This window comes from Danio rerio, chromosome 1 (genome assembly GCF_049306965.1).
Source record: "Danio rerio strain Tuebingen ecotype United States chromosome 1, GRCz12tu, whole genome shotgun sequence".
In the NCBI taxonomy this organism is placed as follows: Eukaryota; Metazoa; Chordata; class Actinopteri; order Cypriniformes; family Danionidae; genus Danio; species Danio rerio.
In genome coordinates, this window is record NC_133176.1 from 61,898,486 (window position 1) to 61,917,500 (window position 19,015).

The following is a 19,015-nucleotide window of genomic DNA, read 5'->3' on the forward strand; positions in this document are numbered from 1 at the left end:
GTATTGAATGTACCTTTAGGATTCCTGCATATACCCTGTATATAGTATGAATGCTGATAGTACAAATGGAACTTGGAGGTTCTACATCCGCCATTTCTTATAATCACATGACCTACCCACGTCAGTTGGGTCACTTCAGTTCCATTTATGAATTATCTAGAATTGCATTATTGGATGGCATAGCCTCCACTGCATGCATACTACTGAATCTTGCTGATAGTAATTGGTCATCTGGGTACTTTTTCTGTTTATACAAAATTATCTGCTTGTTAATTGTGACGTTACACAATGCGGCTTCCAGGTCCAATCGCTATTTCAAACTGTATGAGGGGGCTCATCAAATGGTGATAATAAATGTTTACAAAGCGATGTAATACTTCCGAAAACCATGATCACAATATATTTATATATATATATATATATATATATATATATATATATATATATATATGCCCATTCCTAATAGGCTATATGCCGAAGCATGCTAATAGGACTTTTAATTTGCCAGTAACCTGAGTTAAGCGCTTCTGGTGAACTGTATGCCAATTCAAAAATCGGTGCGTTTAGGGTCTGTTTTCTTAAGTAAATCAGCGATCTTCTCTGGCTGAGTGATATCCGATATAAAGTGGGTCTCAGATTGTACAAGAAGCACTGCATTTCATTACATTTACTCCGCCATGTCTTTATAATATGAGTATTTATTTTACCCCAGTATATCAATGGAGCTTCTGTGCTAGCCTGCCGATTCTGACGGGCGCGTGCAAGCAAAAGGCATTTTGTATCGTTTTATGCTTGAAAAACTAAATGAATGCCGAAGTTTATTTAACTAAATGTATTTTAATTATATTACAACAACGATGCTGTAAAAGGAACCGTATAAAATGGGAAAAGAATCACATTAACAGGTCACCGGAAGTTTATCAGTATGGGAACAACAATAGCTCGGCATATACCCTATATCTAATGACTAGAAAGTAATTTTTTTATTTTTATAAAATTTTTACAACTTTGGTATTTGTGATACAAGTCCAGAGATTGATGTGTACACCATGATTTTATATAAAATGAACTTAAATGTGTGATGTGACTAAAAAGTCTCCATAAACAAATGTTTTCTTAATTCAAATGAGTAGCGGTATTCAATATGTCACTGATACGCACGACTTAAAAAGCAAATTTCAGTCCTTTATTCACTCTATAAGCTGGGGTTTGGTGTGTATATCGCTGCTTAAGTGGAGATTTTCAGCTCTGGAGAAAAATAACTGACTCCGAGAAAACGGCGGGAAAACATTTGAATTTTGTATCAATTTAAACTGAACTGAATTTAGCCGTTATCTGCCAATTAAGTGTGTGGGAGGGGCTTAACTCCGCGGGGTTATAACTGCCACTACTGGACATTTTTAAGACTGGACATTAATAATTACTATTTTTCATTATGATAAGGGATAGGTTTAGGGTTGGGGTAGATATAAACGATAGTTAATAAAATAGGTTGGACCAACTCGTTTTGTTATGTCTTAATTTTATCGACTTTATTTCACCATGCTAAGGATCAGTCTTGTCATGTGGGTGAAGAAGCTGACGTTTTCAGAGTTTTTTCCATAATATTAATGGCGACAACTGAGCGGTACTGTGAGGGGCGCTGTGGTGATTTTCTACCGGATCACCAAACCACTGAAGGAGTAAACACTGGAGCCCACGATGGAAACGATGGTGAGTGTTTCTTGCTCTGCGTTATGAAGTTATTCACCGTTTTACAAACAGCAGGAATAAGCTATGGCTAATAATTTGTGATTTCTATGATTTAAGCATCATATATTGTTTTAGTCGTATCAAAATTGGTGGTTTACTAACAAGTAGGTTAACGACAAAGTTTTACTCCAAGGTTTTACTCCTTTACCGCATGAGCACGTTTAAACAATGTTATTTGTAGTAAAACTGCTTTAAAAATATTCAATAATATATGTACTTTGTTATTTTTCCTGTTATAAACCGGCCCTGTAATGAAATTAAAACACATTTATGACTAAATAAATAAACACTATAATAATGTATTAAAAGTACTACAGTGTTTTTGAACCAGACTATACAGTACACATGTACTGTGCATATATTAGAAGAATTACTTCTGTTTGTTAATGAATGGTCCGGTATACTGTAGTATTAACTATAGTAAACTGATGTTTATATATATATATATATATATATATATATATATATATATATATATATATATATATATATATATAATTGTAGCTTACTTTGTTTTTTTACTACAGTAAACAATAGTTTATTGTAGTATAATATACCCATAGTTGTAGAATAACTACAGTATTGTTCATGTTACTGTAGTTGTGTTACATGAGCAACTATAGAATTCTACCACAACAGCTTAATTGACATTAATTACTATAGTATGATTCAAAAGTTTACATTACTAGAGGATTTTTCATGTGAGTACAATTTATACAATATATATTATAAATGTCAGTAATTTTCTCGCTTTCTGTGCAGTTTTTCTCTCATTCTGAGTTTGATGGTTTGGTTATGAACGCGTGTGTTTGCTGATGATGTGGTGTTTGTGTGCAGATGTTGAGCATGGAGGTGCAGGTGGACGTGAGCTGCTGTAAATCAGTAGGAACTGATCTGTCCATGCTGGATATTGAGGATTTCATCAGTCAAATCTGTCAGCTGAAGAAAGAGGTGGCGTCGCTGGAGGCCAAGCTGAGAGAAAGAGGAGAGAAACTCCAGCCAGAGGTTTGAGCAGATCTTCATGTCCTGAAGGTGGATTGATGAGCTCTCTGTCAGACGCAGCTGATGTTTCTTGTGTTTTTCAGCGGCAGGATTCGCTGTGCGGCGTCAGAGCTCAGAGATCCAGAGACACGCAGAACTCAGAGCTCAGCCTGACTTTACTCTGTTATACTGACGCTCAGGATCATCAGAGCTCTGAGCCAGACGCTGGAGAACAGCAGACCACACTGAAGATGTGCTCTGTCAGACTGGAGGACTGCAGGAAGCTGATCCAGAGAACTGAAAACACCACAGAAGAAGATCAGAGAGACCAGGAGGAGGAGGAGGAGGAGGATGATGATGATGATGATGGTGGTGATGATGATGAAAATGGAAAGGATGATAAGGAAAATGATGATGATGATGATGAATTTATTCCTGCAGGTTTGTTTCTTTTATGACCTCTTGTGGTTTTTCATAGTTTGTAAATGTCAGCAGAGACTGTGTAAGGTCAGGTTTTCTTTTTGGTGCTTACTCTTTGCTGTTCCATGATGGTGGCTTAACAAACTCTGGATTGCAGGATTAGTTTTGAGTTGTCAAAACCAGATCAGTCCAATCAGGCTTTTCTAAACTAGAACATAACCTGAGCATAGCCAGATAATGATGGGAACATAACCTGAGCAAAACATACTCTAATACAGGAGTTCTCAACCTTTTACACTTCAAGGCCCACCTTTTTCTCCGAAATTTTTTGAAGGCCCAAACTAATTGTCTTGAGAAAATGCTTATTGTAAAGCTTTATTTATTAGCAAAACATTTATGTGCCCTAATAAACATAATTTTATTAAAAAAATAAATAAATAAATAAAAAAATATATATATATATATATATATATATATATATATATATATATATATATATATATATATAAAATGCACGGACAGATTCAAAGCTCCTGAATTCTTTGCTTAAGTTATTCTTTACAACCTGACATGACTACAGGAAATGGCAAAAACACTGCTGCTGCTTTGAATTAGACTGATTCATTAAAATAAACAACTGAACCCTAAACGTAAAATACTGTAAAAACCCTCTAAATCTGTTGAATCACTGATCTGAAGGCGGTTGGGTTTGCAGGACATTATTGAAGCTCGCTGACAGGAACAGTGAACAGCTGTTCACTACTGAAACACCATCGAGTCTCACCAGATCCTCCTGTACGGGTGCTCGTCTGTTACAAAACACTCGCAGGCAATAATTTGGACAACGATGAGGATATTTTAAAGTGTTCACACAAAGAGAGTACACATAGTTTGTGAATAAACAGACTTGTGCGACTCTGATACAGTACAAGTTGCAGACGTAAGGCACGCGCAAGCTGGTTATTATAACTCTAATCGTCGTTACCTTTACATTTGCGTGACTGTTTGCTTTATACAACTGAGAACGTAGTCCTAGTTGACGTCCAGCGGTTGGAAATTTACACCACAGTTATGTCTGTGATTAACAGTGGGGCTGTTTTTGTATACTAGTGTAATATTTAAGTTATCTCGCGACCCACCTGCAGGATCGTTGAGGCCCACCGGTTGAGAATCCCTGCTCTAATCGGTAGAGGGGGCAGTGTTTTAATGTGATCCAGTTAGGTTGTGGTTGTGTGACTGTTGGTGTTGGTTGCTGTATAGTTAACAATTTTGATAGTTAAAGTAACTAGATAATTTCTATTAAAAATAAATAACAGATTCATCTAATATTTTGGGCGTTTTTATGTGCGTTGGGGTGGGTTTTGGACAGCTTTTGACCTGGAAGTCCACTATATCTGGCAACACTGGTGGTAGCTTGGCAACAGAGCCGCCCGTCAACACAGTCACACAGAATCTATCGGCACAGTTCAGGATGGTTGTCTAACTATGCAGAGAATTCCTGGCTGAGAACGGTTTGTAATCGTGCTCCGCCGTGACATGAATGACATTGTTGAAAAACTATGGACAAAGGCCCATTGTGACATCTTGATGAGTCCTTGTGCTTTACTTAACTGCATATGTTATCTGCATTATGTTATTCTATTTGGAAAGATATTTCATTAACGCCACTATAGTTGCAGCTCTAAGTCGTGCTGGTATTAAATTTTTTTTGAAGGTGTTAAAAAGGTATTAAATTCAACTTAAGTTCTGGATAAACCCTGTAACTATTCAATGTACCGTCAGATTTTTTATTGAAGTTCTGTTTCTTTCAGATGACAACATTGGATCGTCTGATAAAGAATTGCCTTTATCTTTAAAAGGTAAGCGGAAGACCAAGAAGAGTTTCTCCTGCACCTCCTGTGGAAAAACATACACCTGTCAAAGTTATTTCTTGATTCATGTAAAAAAACACTCAGACCCGAAGGTCTTCACCTGCTGGAGATGTCGTAAGTGCTTTCCAACATTACAGGAGAGAAAACTTCACCTGAAAGAGCATCTGGCAGAAAAGGAGTTCCACTGTGAACAGTGCGGGAAGAACTTTTCATTGTCTAAAGAACTAAAAGTTCACATGAAGAGACACAGCGGTGAACTGCGTGTGCAGTGTGACGTATGCAACAAATCATTCAGCACCAAAGCAAACCTGGAGGTTCATAAGAGAATCCACACGGGCGAGCGGCCGTATAAATGCCCTCACTGCAAGAAGAGTTTTAATTACAAATCCTACATGAAGAACCACATCCGCATTCACACCAACGAGAGGCCGTACCAGTGCAGCGAGTGCGGAAAAACCTTCACAACAAACAACTCTCTAAACTCTCATCTAAAATTCCACTCTGAGGAAAAACCGCATCAGTGCAAATACTGCGACAAGCGATTCCGCACGAAAGCAAGTCTGAATGTCCATGAGAGAACTCACACCGGAGAGAAGCCGTACCTGTGCGCCGAATGCGGGAAGAGGGTTAAAACTTGTACTGCGCTGGTTTATCACCAGCGAACCCACACTGGAGAAAAACCGTGCCTGTGCAACATCTGTGGGCGGAGTTTCAGTAAACCAGCCATCTTAGTAAACCACATGAGGACTCACACTGGAGAAAGACCCTATAAGTGTTCATACTGCGACAAGACGTTTGCACGATCTGGCGTGCTGAAGACCCACGAGAGGGTTCATACCGGAGAGAAACCGTACCGCTGCTCCATCTGCGAAGAGAGGTTTGCATATTTAGGAAGTTTTCTGAGCCACCAGAAGAAACATGGAGCAGAACTAGTGGATGCGCAGATCAGCGCATGATGGAGAATTGACGACTGAGTGTTTCTGACAGCGTTTCTCAATCCTAGTCCTCAATCTCCACTGCTCTGCGTATTTTGATATTTGGAAAAGAAGTTAAAATTGTGCACTGCTAGCTATTGACTTCCATAGTACGTTGTCATCAAAACAGTGCTGATGTGAAAGATGCTGCAAAACACATGAGCGTAATGGTCATGTCCATTAACTGCGTGTCTACCTAGAGAAACAATGAAAAAGTAGCTCACTAGAATGGACAAACCTGTTCTTTGCGATATTATATTACCATATTAAAATACACCTTTAAAAATGTAGAAATGAAAAGTAAGTGTCATAATTTAAACAAGTATATGGCTGCATTTGAAAGCATCTACTACTCGAGTATGTATGTGTAAATTCACTTTTACTACTCAAAAAATGTTCTGTATCAGGGTGTCCGCGGGGTCTTTAAAAATATTAAAAATTGATAAATCAGTTATAAGAAAATTAAGGCCCTTAAAAGGTATTAAATAGTCTTAATCGCATTTTTCTGAGGTCTTAAATTTTGTTCAAGCGTTGTCCAAAGTGTTTGCCTCCTAATGTTAACAACGGCGTGCTCGATCCACATGATTGGTTCAGGCCAGGGCGTGTCCAGCCAAGCTATATCTGGGTCCAATCGCTATATCAAACTGTATGAGGAGGCTCATCAAATGGTGATAATAAATGTTTACAAAGTGATGTAATACTTTCGAAAAACCATGATTGCAATATATATATATATATATATATATATATATATATATATATATATATATATGCCCATGCCTAATAAGGTATATGCCGAAGCATGCTAATAGGACTTTTAATTTGCCAGTAACCTGGGTTAAGCACTTCCGGTGAACTGTATGAATGGTGAACAACTAAATGAATGCCAAAGTTTATGTAACTGAATGTATTTTAGTTATATTACAACATCGATGCTGTAAAAGGAACAATTAGAAATTGTATAAAATGGGAAAAAATTCACAATAACAAGTCGTCGGAAGTTTATCAGTATAGGAACAACACTAGCTCGACATATACCCTATATCCGATGACTAGAAAGTGATTATTTTTTAATAAATTGTTACATTTTTTGTATTTGTGATGCAGTAAGTCCAGAGATTGATGTGTACACTGATTTTATATAAACTTTACTTTAATGTGTGATGTGACTAAAAAGTTTCCATAAACGAATATTTTCTCAATTCAAATAAGTAGCGGCTTGGACCCAGAAACAGTATTCAATACGTCACTGATACGCACGACTTAAAAAGCGGATAATTTCAAACAACTTTGCTTACATACTGTTTTTTAACATGCTTCATTGTATGTTCATATGCGTTTTTGGACACGGTCTTTGTTCAGCTTATGTGGGATTCTTGTAAAGTTTCATTTAATTTAGTTTCTCCCAAATTTGCAGTTATAAAGATATGGACTACTTTCAGCCTTAAGATATATTGTGAATATAAGATTGCAAATTTGAGGTGTGTATATCGCTGCTTAAGTGGATATTTTCAGCTCTGGAGAAAAATAACGGACTCTGACAAAACGGCGGGTAAACATTTGAATTTTGTATCAATTCAAACTGATCTGAATTTAGCCGTTATCTGCCAATTTTGTATGTGGGAGGGGCTTAACTCCGCGGGGTCATAACTGCGGCTACTGGACATTTTTAAGACAATAATTAGCTACTACTATTCATTACGATAAGGGATATGTTTAGGGTTGGGGTAGACAGAGACGTTAATAAAACACAATAGGTTGGAACTCGATGAAATGTTAATTTCATTTCATCGACTTTATTTGGTCGTGTTAATAATAGTATCAAGGGTGTCATTTGGGTGAAGAAGCTGACGTTTTCAGAGTTTTTTCTTCATAATATTAATGGCGATAGCTGAGCGGTACTGTAGGGGGCGCTGTGGTGATTTTCATCTACCGGACCGCCAAACCACGGAAGAAATAAACACTGGAGCCCACGATGGAAGCGATGGTGAGTGTCTTTTGTGTTCTGCTATATGAAGTTATTCACCGTTGTACAAACAGCAGGAATAAGCCATGGTTAGCATGTGTTTACTATGATTTAACCACCATATATTTATTTTTTTTCGTAGCAAAATGTTGTATTTACTTACAGTAAAAACAAGTAGGTTAACAACAAAGTTGCTGTTTTACTGCACGAACACTTGAACAATGTTATTTGTTGTAAAACTGCTTTAAAAATATTCAATTTCAGTAGCACTCTGAAATATGTCACGCTTATGGTAATATATATGTTGTACTTTGTTATTTTTCCTTTTATAAACAGGTCCTGTAATGAAACTAAACTCATTTATGGCCATCCAAATTAATAAATACTTTAATAACTTATTGGAAATACAGTGTTTTGAACCAGACTATACAGTACATATGTACTGTGTAAATATTAGAATAATTACTACTGTTTGTTAATGAATGCTCCGGTATACTGTAGTATTACTGCAGTGAACTGATGTAATGTATATTGTAGCTTACTTTGTTTTTTACTACAGTAAGCAATGGTCTGTTGTAGTGTAATATACCCATAGTTGTAGAATAACTACAGTATTGGGTCATTTGTTTATATTGCTGTAGTTGTGTTACATGAGTAACTATAGAATTCTACCACAACAGCTTAATTGACATTAATTACTATAGTTTGATTCAAAAGTGTACATTAGTAGAGGATTTTTCATGTGAGTACAATTTATACAATATACATTATAAATGTCAGTATTTTACTTGCTTTCTGTGTAGTTTTTCTCTCATTCTGAGTTTGATGGTTTGGTTATGAACGCGTGTGTTTGCTGATGATGTGGTGTTTGTGTGCAGATGTTGAGCATGGAGGTGCAGGTGGACGTGAGCTGCTGTAAATCAGTAGGAACTGATCTGTCCATGCTGGATATTGAGGATTTCATCAGTCAAATCTGTCAGCTGAAGAAAGAGGTGGCGTCGCTGGAGGCCAAGCTGAGAGAAAGAGGAGAGAAACTCCAGCCAGAGGTTTGAGCAGATCTTCATGTCCTGAAGGTGGATTGATGAGCTCTCTGTCAGACGCAGCTGATATTTCTTGTGTTTTTCAGCGTCAGGATTCGCTGTGCGGCGTCAGAGCTCAGAGATCCAGAGACACGCAGAACTCAGAGCTCAGCCTGACTTTACTCTGTTATACTGACGCTCAGGATCATCAGAGCTCTGAGCCAGACGCTGGAGAACAGCAGACCACACTGAAGATGTGCTCCGTCAGACTGGAGGACTGCAGGAACCTGATCCAGAGAACTGAAAACACCACAGAAGAAGATCAGAGAGACCAGGAGGATGATGAGGGTGATAAAGATGATGGTGATGATGATAATGATGATGAATTCATTCCTGCAGGTTTGTTTCATGTATAACTTTTGACTTCAGTGTTTGTAGTGTTTGCCTTGCCTTGCCTAGAATATCCCTGTGGTTAGATCTGAGATGATTTGACAGATCTCAAACTTTGTGATTATGTTAACAGGCTTTTGGTTATTACTTTCTTCAAACTATCCTCGCCGTATGCACCAGACACTTTCCTAACAACTCTCCTAGCAATTGTCCATGTTCCTAGAAAAACATTGTGTGATTCATATGCTTTGTTCTCACCAAAGTTTACTTTTGGGATGCTTTTGCCATTACGCGAATGTTTCACGCCACACACACATTTGAGGTGTATTCTACATGTTCATGCCAAATGTGATGTACATTTTAGGGTTGGCCGATGTTGACCAATTTGGCATCGTATGACGTCTAATGTGAAACATCGTGATGGATGAATAATTCGTTAATTCATAACAAATTAATTATTTGTAGCCTACCATTCCAGCAACCTGACCTGCATGGTCTTTGTTTTACCCATAACCAAATCCTAAATAAATAAAGATAAGTTACACACATATTACCACCTGTCAATCACTTTTCCTGTGGGACTCTGGAGTGATCTGTTTCGTTATAATGGCGTCCACAAACTTGGTTGGTTAAAAAAGGCGCGCAACCAACCAACAGAATCTGAGGTTTCACTCAAATGACTAAGTACAAGCGTGAAAGCGAAAGACTGAAGCAGTGTACTGACTTTGATACATGTTACCTGATAGATTCAAAAGACAGTAGAGTCGTTAGATGGAGACAAGATTAATGAAATATCATGTTTAACAACTATAGTGAGACCCCATCTAGTGCTACATCCTTGATAAACTGGCCGGCGTGCACTGCTCTCTGGGGTATTGTGCTCAAAGCACCCGCTGACTGCTGGAACTCAGATGAGCGTCACGATAAAATGCCAGTAGCTACATTTCCATCCACCTATTTTTATGTGCATTTTGGATGTGCGTATAAACGATGGAAACTCCATGTTGCGCATGCATTTTTAAAATGCGCATAAAAAACGCATAACTGTTTAGAATAAACTACGTTTTACGTCTTTATTAGCTGTTTATAGCCCCTTTCACACATACAGACCTTACCGGAAAATTACAGGCAATTTTCCGGAAAGGTGTGTATGTGAACAGGACCTTTTTGAAAATACCGGTAAATTCGTCTGGGCTATTTTCCAGAAAGAGAAGTTGTAATATTAGCGGTGATTTGTCGGAATGCTGCTCTGTGTGAATGCAGAAGAAAGACTGCTGGAAAGAGCGCGTGCACGTCTAGAACATGCTGACGTGAGACGTCTACTTTAGCCAATCAGAACACTCAAGACGCATTCACGTTCGCGCGGTTTATGAAAGTAAAAGCCTGTGAATATTTTCCCAGATACATTTAACTGCTAGAAGTTAGTCAGATAACGTTTATATGTTCATCTTAATGCCAACCGTGTAAATAATCATCAATAAGATGCTTATGATAAGCCGTTGTTTGTTTATTTTCAAGCTTTGCCGGTAAGATATTTACCGTTATCACTGTGTGAAAGGGGCTAATCACAGCTTATGCAGGTTCTGCTCTCTAAAGTAGACTTCAATCACAGGTGCGCCCTCTCTGTGGTAACAGCTCACTGTCAGCTCACGTGTGGTTTCGCGGCCGTGAATACATCATGATCATGAAAACAGAAATTACATTTTTGGGTGAATTATAGCTTATAAATACAGCATGTGACTCTTTCAACACCATTGAGAGATGTCCACGTTGCATCGAGCAACATATGTAAAACAGTGTGAAGTGCGATCGCCTTTGCTTCTCTCCTGAACTTGAAAATATAATTGGGAGAATCGTAGAAATGCTGGATTAAAATCTTCTAGGGCAGTAGTGTCTAAACTCAGCTTGTTTAGCTGGTTCAGGTGTGGTTAATTGGGGTTGGATGCCGGCCCTCCTGGAACGAGTTTGGACATCCCTGGTCTAGGGGATCGAATCAAGAACGCAATCTTTTATCAATTAATCGTGCTGCTCTATTATAAGCAGGGCTTAATTTGTGCTGGAACACTCCATATCCGGCACCTCTGAAATCTGATCCCACAACTAATTTTACCGATCCCCCTCCTCAACGGCCCTCCTCCCCCTTTCTGCGACTCTCCAACCCTTTTAACTTTCGTCCGCAACAACCTCCCCCACTCTTTGCTTTAGTCCGTCGTCCGCGACACTCCCTCCGACATCTACTAGTTCCATTTTAGTTCCAGTAGATAAAACGGTTTATTAAATGATACGCAGTAATTTGTTATTTGTACATTTTTACTATTAAAAACAGTCAGATTTATTATTGAAGTTCTGCTGCTTTCAGATGACAACGTTGAATCGTCTGATGAAGAAGCTCCTTCGTCTTCAAAAGATGAGCCGAAGGCCAAGAAGAGGTTCCCTTGCACCTCCTGCAAAAAAACATTCTCCTATGAAAGTTTTTTATTGGCTCATGAAAAAAAACACTCAGAGCCGAAGGTCTTCACCTGCTGGAAATGTGATAAATGCTTTCCCACTTTAAAAGAGAAGAGACGCCACCAGAAGGAGCATCTGGAAACAAAGGAGTTTCACTGCAAACAGTGCGGGATGGACTTTTTATTGTCTTGGCAGCTAAAAGCTCACATGAAGACGCACAGCGGTGAACTACGTGTGCAGTGTGACGTATGCAACAAATCATTCAGCACCAAAGGGAACCTGGAGGCTCATAAGAGAATCCACACGGGCGAGCGGCCGTATAAATGCCCTCACTGCGAGAAGAGCTTCAACCACGGATCCCACTTAAAGAAACACGTCCGCATTCACACCAACGACAAGCCGTACAAGTGCAGCGAGTGCGGAAAAACCTTCACAACCAGCAGCTCTCTAAGCTCACATCTAAAACTCCACTCTGAGGACAAACCGCATCAGTGCAAACACTGCGACAAGCGATTCCGGCAGAAATCAGCTTTGACCTCTCATGAGAAGACACACGGTGGAGAGAAACCATACCTGTGCGCCGAATGCGGGAAGAGTTTTTTAACCGCGACACATTTAATTGCTCACCAGAGAACCCACACTGGGGAAAAACCGTACCTGTGCAACATCTGTGGGCGGAGTTTCAACAAACAAATCATCTTTAAGAACCACATGAGGACTCACACTGGAGAAAAGCCGTATAAGTGTTCACACTGCGACAAGACGTTTGCACGATCTGACGTGATGAAGACCCACGAGAGGGTTCATACCGGAGAGAAACCGTACCGCTGCTCCATCTGCGAAGAGAGGTTTGCGTATTTAGGAAGTTTTCTGAGCCACCAGAAGAGACATGGAGGAGGACGAGTGGATGAGCAGAATTGATGTGTAGAATTGACTGCTGTGTAATTTAATATTAAAGTGATAGTTCTTGAAAATGTCCTAATTTGCTTTTACTCTTCGTTTATTTTAATGTTGTGAAAAAATATCAATTGAGTGTTATGGAGCCATATATGAGAAGGCTCAACCTCCTTTAGTGGACTTACTGGGTACTACCAGAAGCCCTGAGTTTTGAGATCTTCGGGTGCTTTCACACCTGCCTTATTTAGTTTGGTTGAATCGCACTAAAGTTGGTTTTCCCTCTTGGTGTGGTTCGTTTGGGCAGGTGTGAATGCAGCAATCGTACTCAAGTCCGCACCAAAAGAGCGTACCGAGACCTGCTTAAAGAGGTGGTCTTGGTACGCTTTCAAACGAACACTGGAGCAGTTTTCTTGTGGTGAGAATATTATCTGTAGTGCACCTTTTGGACTAATCCAGTTGCTGTAGGCTGATGCGCTGTGCATTATGGGATATGGAGGAAAAATATTTGTTGACAGCACTTTACTAGCATAGAGAGAGAGAAAGAGGGAAAACATTACCTGATGGATCGTTGGTAACATTTCAACAAGATGACCATGTCACAGTTTATCTAAATTAATTCACACCTTCTCCTGAAGTGACGAGCGATGCATTAAACATTGTTTTTCAGAAGCGGCTGTGCTTCATTCTCGAAATGTGTCGTTTTTCTAAAGCAAGCATACAATCAGTCAGCGCAGTCGCCCCTCCATAGTAAAAAGCAGCATGTTGTGTCTGGCGGTTTGTTTACTTGCGTACTAACTATTGTATTTGATTTGTAGTGGCGATTCTATAGTTGCTATAGTAACACAACCATAGTAATTGATCTGTTGTGGTTATTCTATAGTAGCTACGGTAACAATAACAACAACTATAGTAATTGATCTGTTGTGATGATTATAGTTGCTAGGGTAACAACAACTAGTAATTGATTTGTAGTAGTGATTCTATAGTTGCCGTAGTAACACAGCTATAGTGATTTATCTGTTGTAGTGATTCTATAGGTGCTATGCTAACAACAATTTTAGTAATTCATCTGTTGTGGTGATTCTATGGTTGCTATGGGAACAGCTGGTATTTGATCAGTTGTGATGATTCCATAGTTGCTAGGGTATCACAACAACAACTGGAATTGATTTGTAGTGGTGATTCTATAGTTGCTATAGTAACACAACTATAGTAATTGATCTGTTGTGGGGATTCTATGGTTGCTATGGGAACAACTAATATTTTATTTGTTGTGATGATTCTATAGTCGCTATGGTAACACAACAACTATAGTGGTTGAGCTGATTATGCAGCGAATGCACAGATGTCATCTTTGTCTACTGCACACAATCAAATAATTGAACTGAAGCGGAAAATCGAATGAATTGTAAAAAGGTAATCCATGCAATGTATAGCAGAATATCGTAATATGTTTAAATTGCAATAATAATAATAATAATTGTATGGTGATATCGCATCGTGGGGAGAATGACTCCCAGCACTAATTTACTAATCAGGATCCAAGTTTCTATTTCTTTTAAACACAAGTGCAGGTATTTTGAAGAATGTCCGTTAGCATAGCATTCAATACAAGTACTATGAAAAACAATGGCTACTAGTTTACAACATTCTTTAAAATATCTTCCTTTTTATTCAACAGAAGAAACAAAGATAAAGAAACTCGGATCAGGTTCAGGAAGAGCAAAATGATGACAGAATTGTCATTTTCAGGTGAACCGCCCCGTTAATCATGCTAATTAAATAACAACTGGAACACAAATGAAGAACTCCACGGCGTCTTTGTGCAGATATTTAATATTTGCTGAAAAATAGATGGCAGTACCACATTAGGGCAAAAAATGACCCTTGTTCAAGTACAAAAACACTTCCTCTAGAAGACACACAAAATTCATTAACGAAGATACAAAAAGTTCATTCATTGAGGAAAACCTAACGTTTCTTACAAATATTACAATGATACATACAACAGAAAGCTCATATTAAAAAAAAACATTGCAAAAGGAGTTTTAATAAAATTCTGATAAATTTTCTCCAGAACAGGAATTTTCTCAGATGCTTTGTTGTAGTTTTATTAAGAGTTAAATAAGAAAATCTGCTGTTAAAACAGGCTTTTTCACTAATATTCCTGCTTTTTTAATAGCTTCATTAACCTAAAGTACCTCTCTCACCTGTTTACCATATAAATATATCATTTTTCCCAACAGCTTAAAGACAGAGTGGCGCCAAAGTGCAAATGTGGTAAAGAAATGACATGATATATTTCATAAGGCAGAGTATAGACTAGCTTTACATGTAGAATCTTTACAAACGGTTTCTTATACAAGCAAATAAAAGCTGCCATTCACATTCAGTCTAACATCTTCTACACTTAAAGGTGCACTAAGGCAATCTTCCCCAATTATGTTGATCTTTGAAACCACCAAAACAAACACGCCCATATCAAAATAGGCCACGCCCATTTTCCCGCATATCTCCACTATCATTAATAGACACACCCCTTACTGCTGATTGGCTGCAGGTGTGTTTTGAGACTCTATATGTGGATATTTGAAAGCATCAAAACAATGCGCCCATAATCAAATAGGCCCCACCCCCCTTTTAAATCTTCACTATCATGGCTAGACACGCCCCTTACTGTTGATTGGCTGTAGATGTGTTTAAGGACTCTATATGTTGATATTTTAAAGCACCAAAACAAACATGCCCATAATCAAAGAGGACACGCCCACTTTACATATCTCTCCTATCATTACTAGACACGCCCCTCACTGCTGATTGGCTGTAGGTGTCTTTTGGAACTCTATATGTTGATATGTGAAAGCTCTAAAACAAACATGCCCATAATTTAACAGGCCCCACCCCCTTTTAAATCTCCTCTGTCATTGCTAGACACGCCCCTTACTGCTGATTGGCTGCAGGAGTGTTTTGGGACTCTTTATATGTTGATATTTAAATTCACCAACACAAACACGGCCATAATCAAGCAAGCCACGCCCACTTAACATACCTCCACTATCATTATTAGAAACGCCCCTTACTGCTGACTGGCGAATCAGTGAATGACGCAAAACGTGCAGCACATTTGCCGCAAATATGCAAAATTGGCCTCAATTGTCCTGCGATTAAACTAACACGACTATGCTGAATGCATTGCTTAGTGCACCTTTTAAACACAACAAAATAACTAAACACTGCATCCTAATTTGCATATCATACATCCTAATTAGCATCTGAGTATAGAGTCGATGTATCCCAAATCTGAGAGGATGTTGAACTGAGTTTTTTAAAGTTACCCAGATGGTCTACAATGTTGGATAAAAATTTAAAGTGCTAAATCCATGCTAACGGCTAATATCACCTAAAATACATTATGAATTGCATTAGAACTACAATCACTGGTAAACCAAATGTTTAAGAACTACAAACATGGTGATTGTGTGAGAGTGATGGTTAAATCGAGAGGCTTAGGTAAAGATGTTTATATTGATAATTAATGGAAAATATTCATGTTTTCTGCGTCATGTTTATCTGCAACAACATTGTGGGCTTTTATAAAAGGTGCGTTTGGTCGGTTATTTTTAAATGCATACTTACACAAAGACCTGAGGACATTTCTCGGCATAACAGACCCACAAATAGCAGATTAACCTTCGTCTGCAAAATGACTGGGAGTTAAATAAGAAATGTGCATGATCTGACAAGATGACTGACAGGACATGTAACTAAGCTCTCACACACTCATAAGAACATACATTTTCCCTAGTATATAGTTTTAGGACAGTATAAGTAGGCAAATTATGATGCAGCAAAAGTGTCTAAAAGCCCATTCGCTGACTGACCTACATGCTTTATTATTTGAGCTGATATGTTTCATCTTGTTCTCCAGTGACGAGTCCACACCTGCAATAATAACCCCACTGATCAGACAGACAGACAGAGACAGAAAGCAGATCTCCTGGTGTGCTGCAGAAGTGAAGTCAGATGTCTGTGAGGATCCTCCAGGACTGGACGGACGCTCTATATCTTTGATTCTCCGCTGGTCTGATCGCTCCGGAGCGGCTGCTGCAAAGGTCACATTGTGAGTTTACACCAGTCGTACCACAGTATTACACAGAAACTAATCTAGCTGTCATTCATCTCAAGACAATGTTACGTGCTTCACGAGTAGTGTGGAGTGTATTAAATATGTTGACGAGGAGTTTCCTGTTTGTGTTTCTGAACTACACTAAAGAACAGCACTTGAATTAATCTGCTGTGGTGATTCTATAGTTGCTATGGTAACAGGACAACTAGTAATTGATTTGTTGGGGCGATTTTACTGTTGCTATGGTAACACGACACCTATAGTAATTGATCTGTTGTGGTGATTCTACAGTTGCTATAGTAACACAACAACAATGGTAATTGATCTGTTGGGGCATTCTAAAGTTGCTATGGTAACTATAGTAATTAATCTGTTGTGATTCTATAGTTGTTGCTATGGTAACACAACAACTATAGTAATTGATCTGTTGGGGCAATTCTACTGTTACTATGGTAACACAACACCTATAGTAATTGATCTGTTGGGGCGATTCTACAGTTGCTATGGTAACACGACAACTATTAATAGATTTTTTTGTGGTGATTCAATAGTTGCTATGGTAACACAACATCTATAGTAGTTGATCTGTGGTGATTCCATGGTTGCTATGGTAACATCTATAGTAGTTGATTTGTTGTGGCGATTCTATAGTTGCTATGGTAACACAACTATTGTAATGCAAACAAATGACCAAATACTGTAGTTTTCTACTATAGGGTGGACTATAGTCTACAATACACCAGTTTACTGTAGTAAAACTAAAGTTTACTGCAGTATTAATTACAGTTTATCGGTTCGCTATAGTTATTAATCTACTAAAGTATCCTGGAGCACTTATTAACAAATTGTTGTGAAAAATATAATACACTTTACTACATTATAGTTTAAAAACACTACAATATTTGCTATAAAATACCACAGTATTTTTTCATGTGTTTATTCAAAGAATATTAACATTAGCATTCAGCAAATATCAATAATGACGTCAGATGGATGTTTCAGGAATTATTTTCTCCTTAATTTATAAGTAATAAGCTTTGACTATTCATTTATTTTCTATTGTTTCTTTGGTTAAACTGTGTTCCTAAGGTTTTGTTTTGATGGTAGTTTATGGACAAATGTTCAACAATGTAGTTAAGATGGCTGGTAAAAGGACATTTGCAATGTAAATTTTACAATAATGTTTAAGATGAACATTTACACAAGCTCTAAAACACATGTCCGCGGTGAGCATGTTCAGTGTTGATGTCAGCGTGTTCATTCACCTGACTGGAGTGATTGCTGGTGCTGAATTCTGAATATTTCTTCTTCTTGAGTGAGCAGATCCTGGTAATGAGCTTGCAGTACTCCTCTCTGACCTAAAGAGGGCGATAACACACACTGTATGGAATGGAGCATGTAAAATACATATATTTCTGAGATTATTTCTTGCCGTTCTCATGAGAGATTTAGTGAGATCTGCTAGTGTGTGTTTGCTGTCGATCGCACACTGAGGTGCTAAACACACTGCAGGAGTTAAACTGTTAAACCTGCTGCTTCTTCATCTGCATGTTTGTGTTTTCTCACATTTAGAAATCTGATGAGATTGTACAGATCTGTCAGTGTGGTTAGTTTCGCAATCTTGCATTACTAAGAAAAAGAAATCTTGATAACAAAGTTAAAATGGTGGATGAAAAGACTATAAAAGTCTGATTATTAACTATTTCCTTTGAGTAATGCACATAAAACAATCAAATAGACCAACACATTGTAGTGCATGTGCATTATTGTGTGTGTAAAGCTGTAAATACAGAAAGAAAGCTTTGCACTAATATAACTAATCATTATTTAGCAAAATGATTCACTGATTCATAACCTTCGAAATGCCACTATGACACCTGCCAATCAAAACCAAGTAAACTCAAGCAAAGCATGCATTAAAATAGGCTTGATCAAACACACTCCAAATGTTAAGGTGAAAGTATAACTTAATAAATGCACTTCGCTTATTATCTAATATCATTAAATATTAAGCATCTGCATAAAATCTGGTCTTTTATCTATATTCAGGGCTTATATAGTTAAATTGAGGGCTCTGCTCATCAGGACAAGATATTCCTCCTTTTTCACTTCACATTTATCTCATTAAAACATCTATAAACTCAAGAAACTGATTCCAGATTCGTTAAAAC

At 38.1% G+C, this 19,015-nt stretch overlaps 2 protein-coding genes and 1 long non-coding RNA gene across 5 annotated transcripts in view; 2 read left to right on the top strand and 1 right to left on the bottom strand.

Moving 5' to 3' along the window:
* Positions 1-1,634: 1,634 nt before the first annotated feature.
* On the top strand, positions 1,635-12,799 carry zgc:174890. 2 transcript variants are annotated; one of them, XM_073949186.1, is made up of 7 exons: positions 1,635-1,713; positions 2,590-2,757; positions 2,838-3,174; positions 4,965-5,977; positions 8,843-9,010; positions 9,091-9,382; positions 11,733-12,799. In XM_073949186.1, the coding sequence occupies exons 1-7, from the start codon at positions 1,702-1,704 to the stop codon at positions 12,740-12,742; spliced, it is 3,000 nt and encodes a 999-aa protein (XP_073805287.1). In that variant the 5' UTR covers positions 1,635-1,701; the 3' UTR covers positions 12,743-12,799.
* A 1,736-nt stretch (positions 12,800-14,535) lies between these two features.
* The window catches only part of adgre5b.1 (adhesion G protein-coupled receptor E5b, duplicate 1), a 31,336-nt gene continuing 26,856 nt past the window's right edge, over positions 14,536-19,015 (bottom strand). For both annotated transcript variants that reach the window (XM_073908640.1, XM_005171037.5), the window contains 2 exons: positions 18,110-18,202; positions 14,536-16,822 (listed from right to left, as the gene is read on the bottom strand). In XM_073908640.1, the coding sequence (XP_073764741.1) occupies positions 16,778-16,822; positions 18,110-18,202 (138 nt within the window). In that variant the 3' untranslated portion in view covers positions 14,536-16,777. The remainder of the gene's footprint in view (positions 16,823-18,109; positions 18,203-19,015) is intronic.
* The window catches only part of LOC141375498 (uncharacterized), a 12,361-nt gene continuing 9,992 nt past the window's right edge, over positions 16,647-19,015 (top strand). Inside the window, exon 1 of the long non-coding RNA XR_012383529.1 lies at positions 16,647-16,838. This is a non-coding gene — a long non-coding RNA (uncharacterized lncRNA). The remainder of the gene's footprint in view (positions 16,839-19,015) is intronic.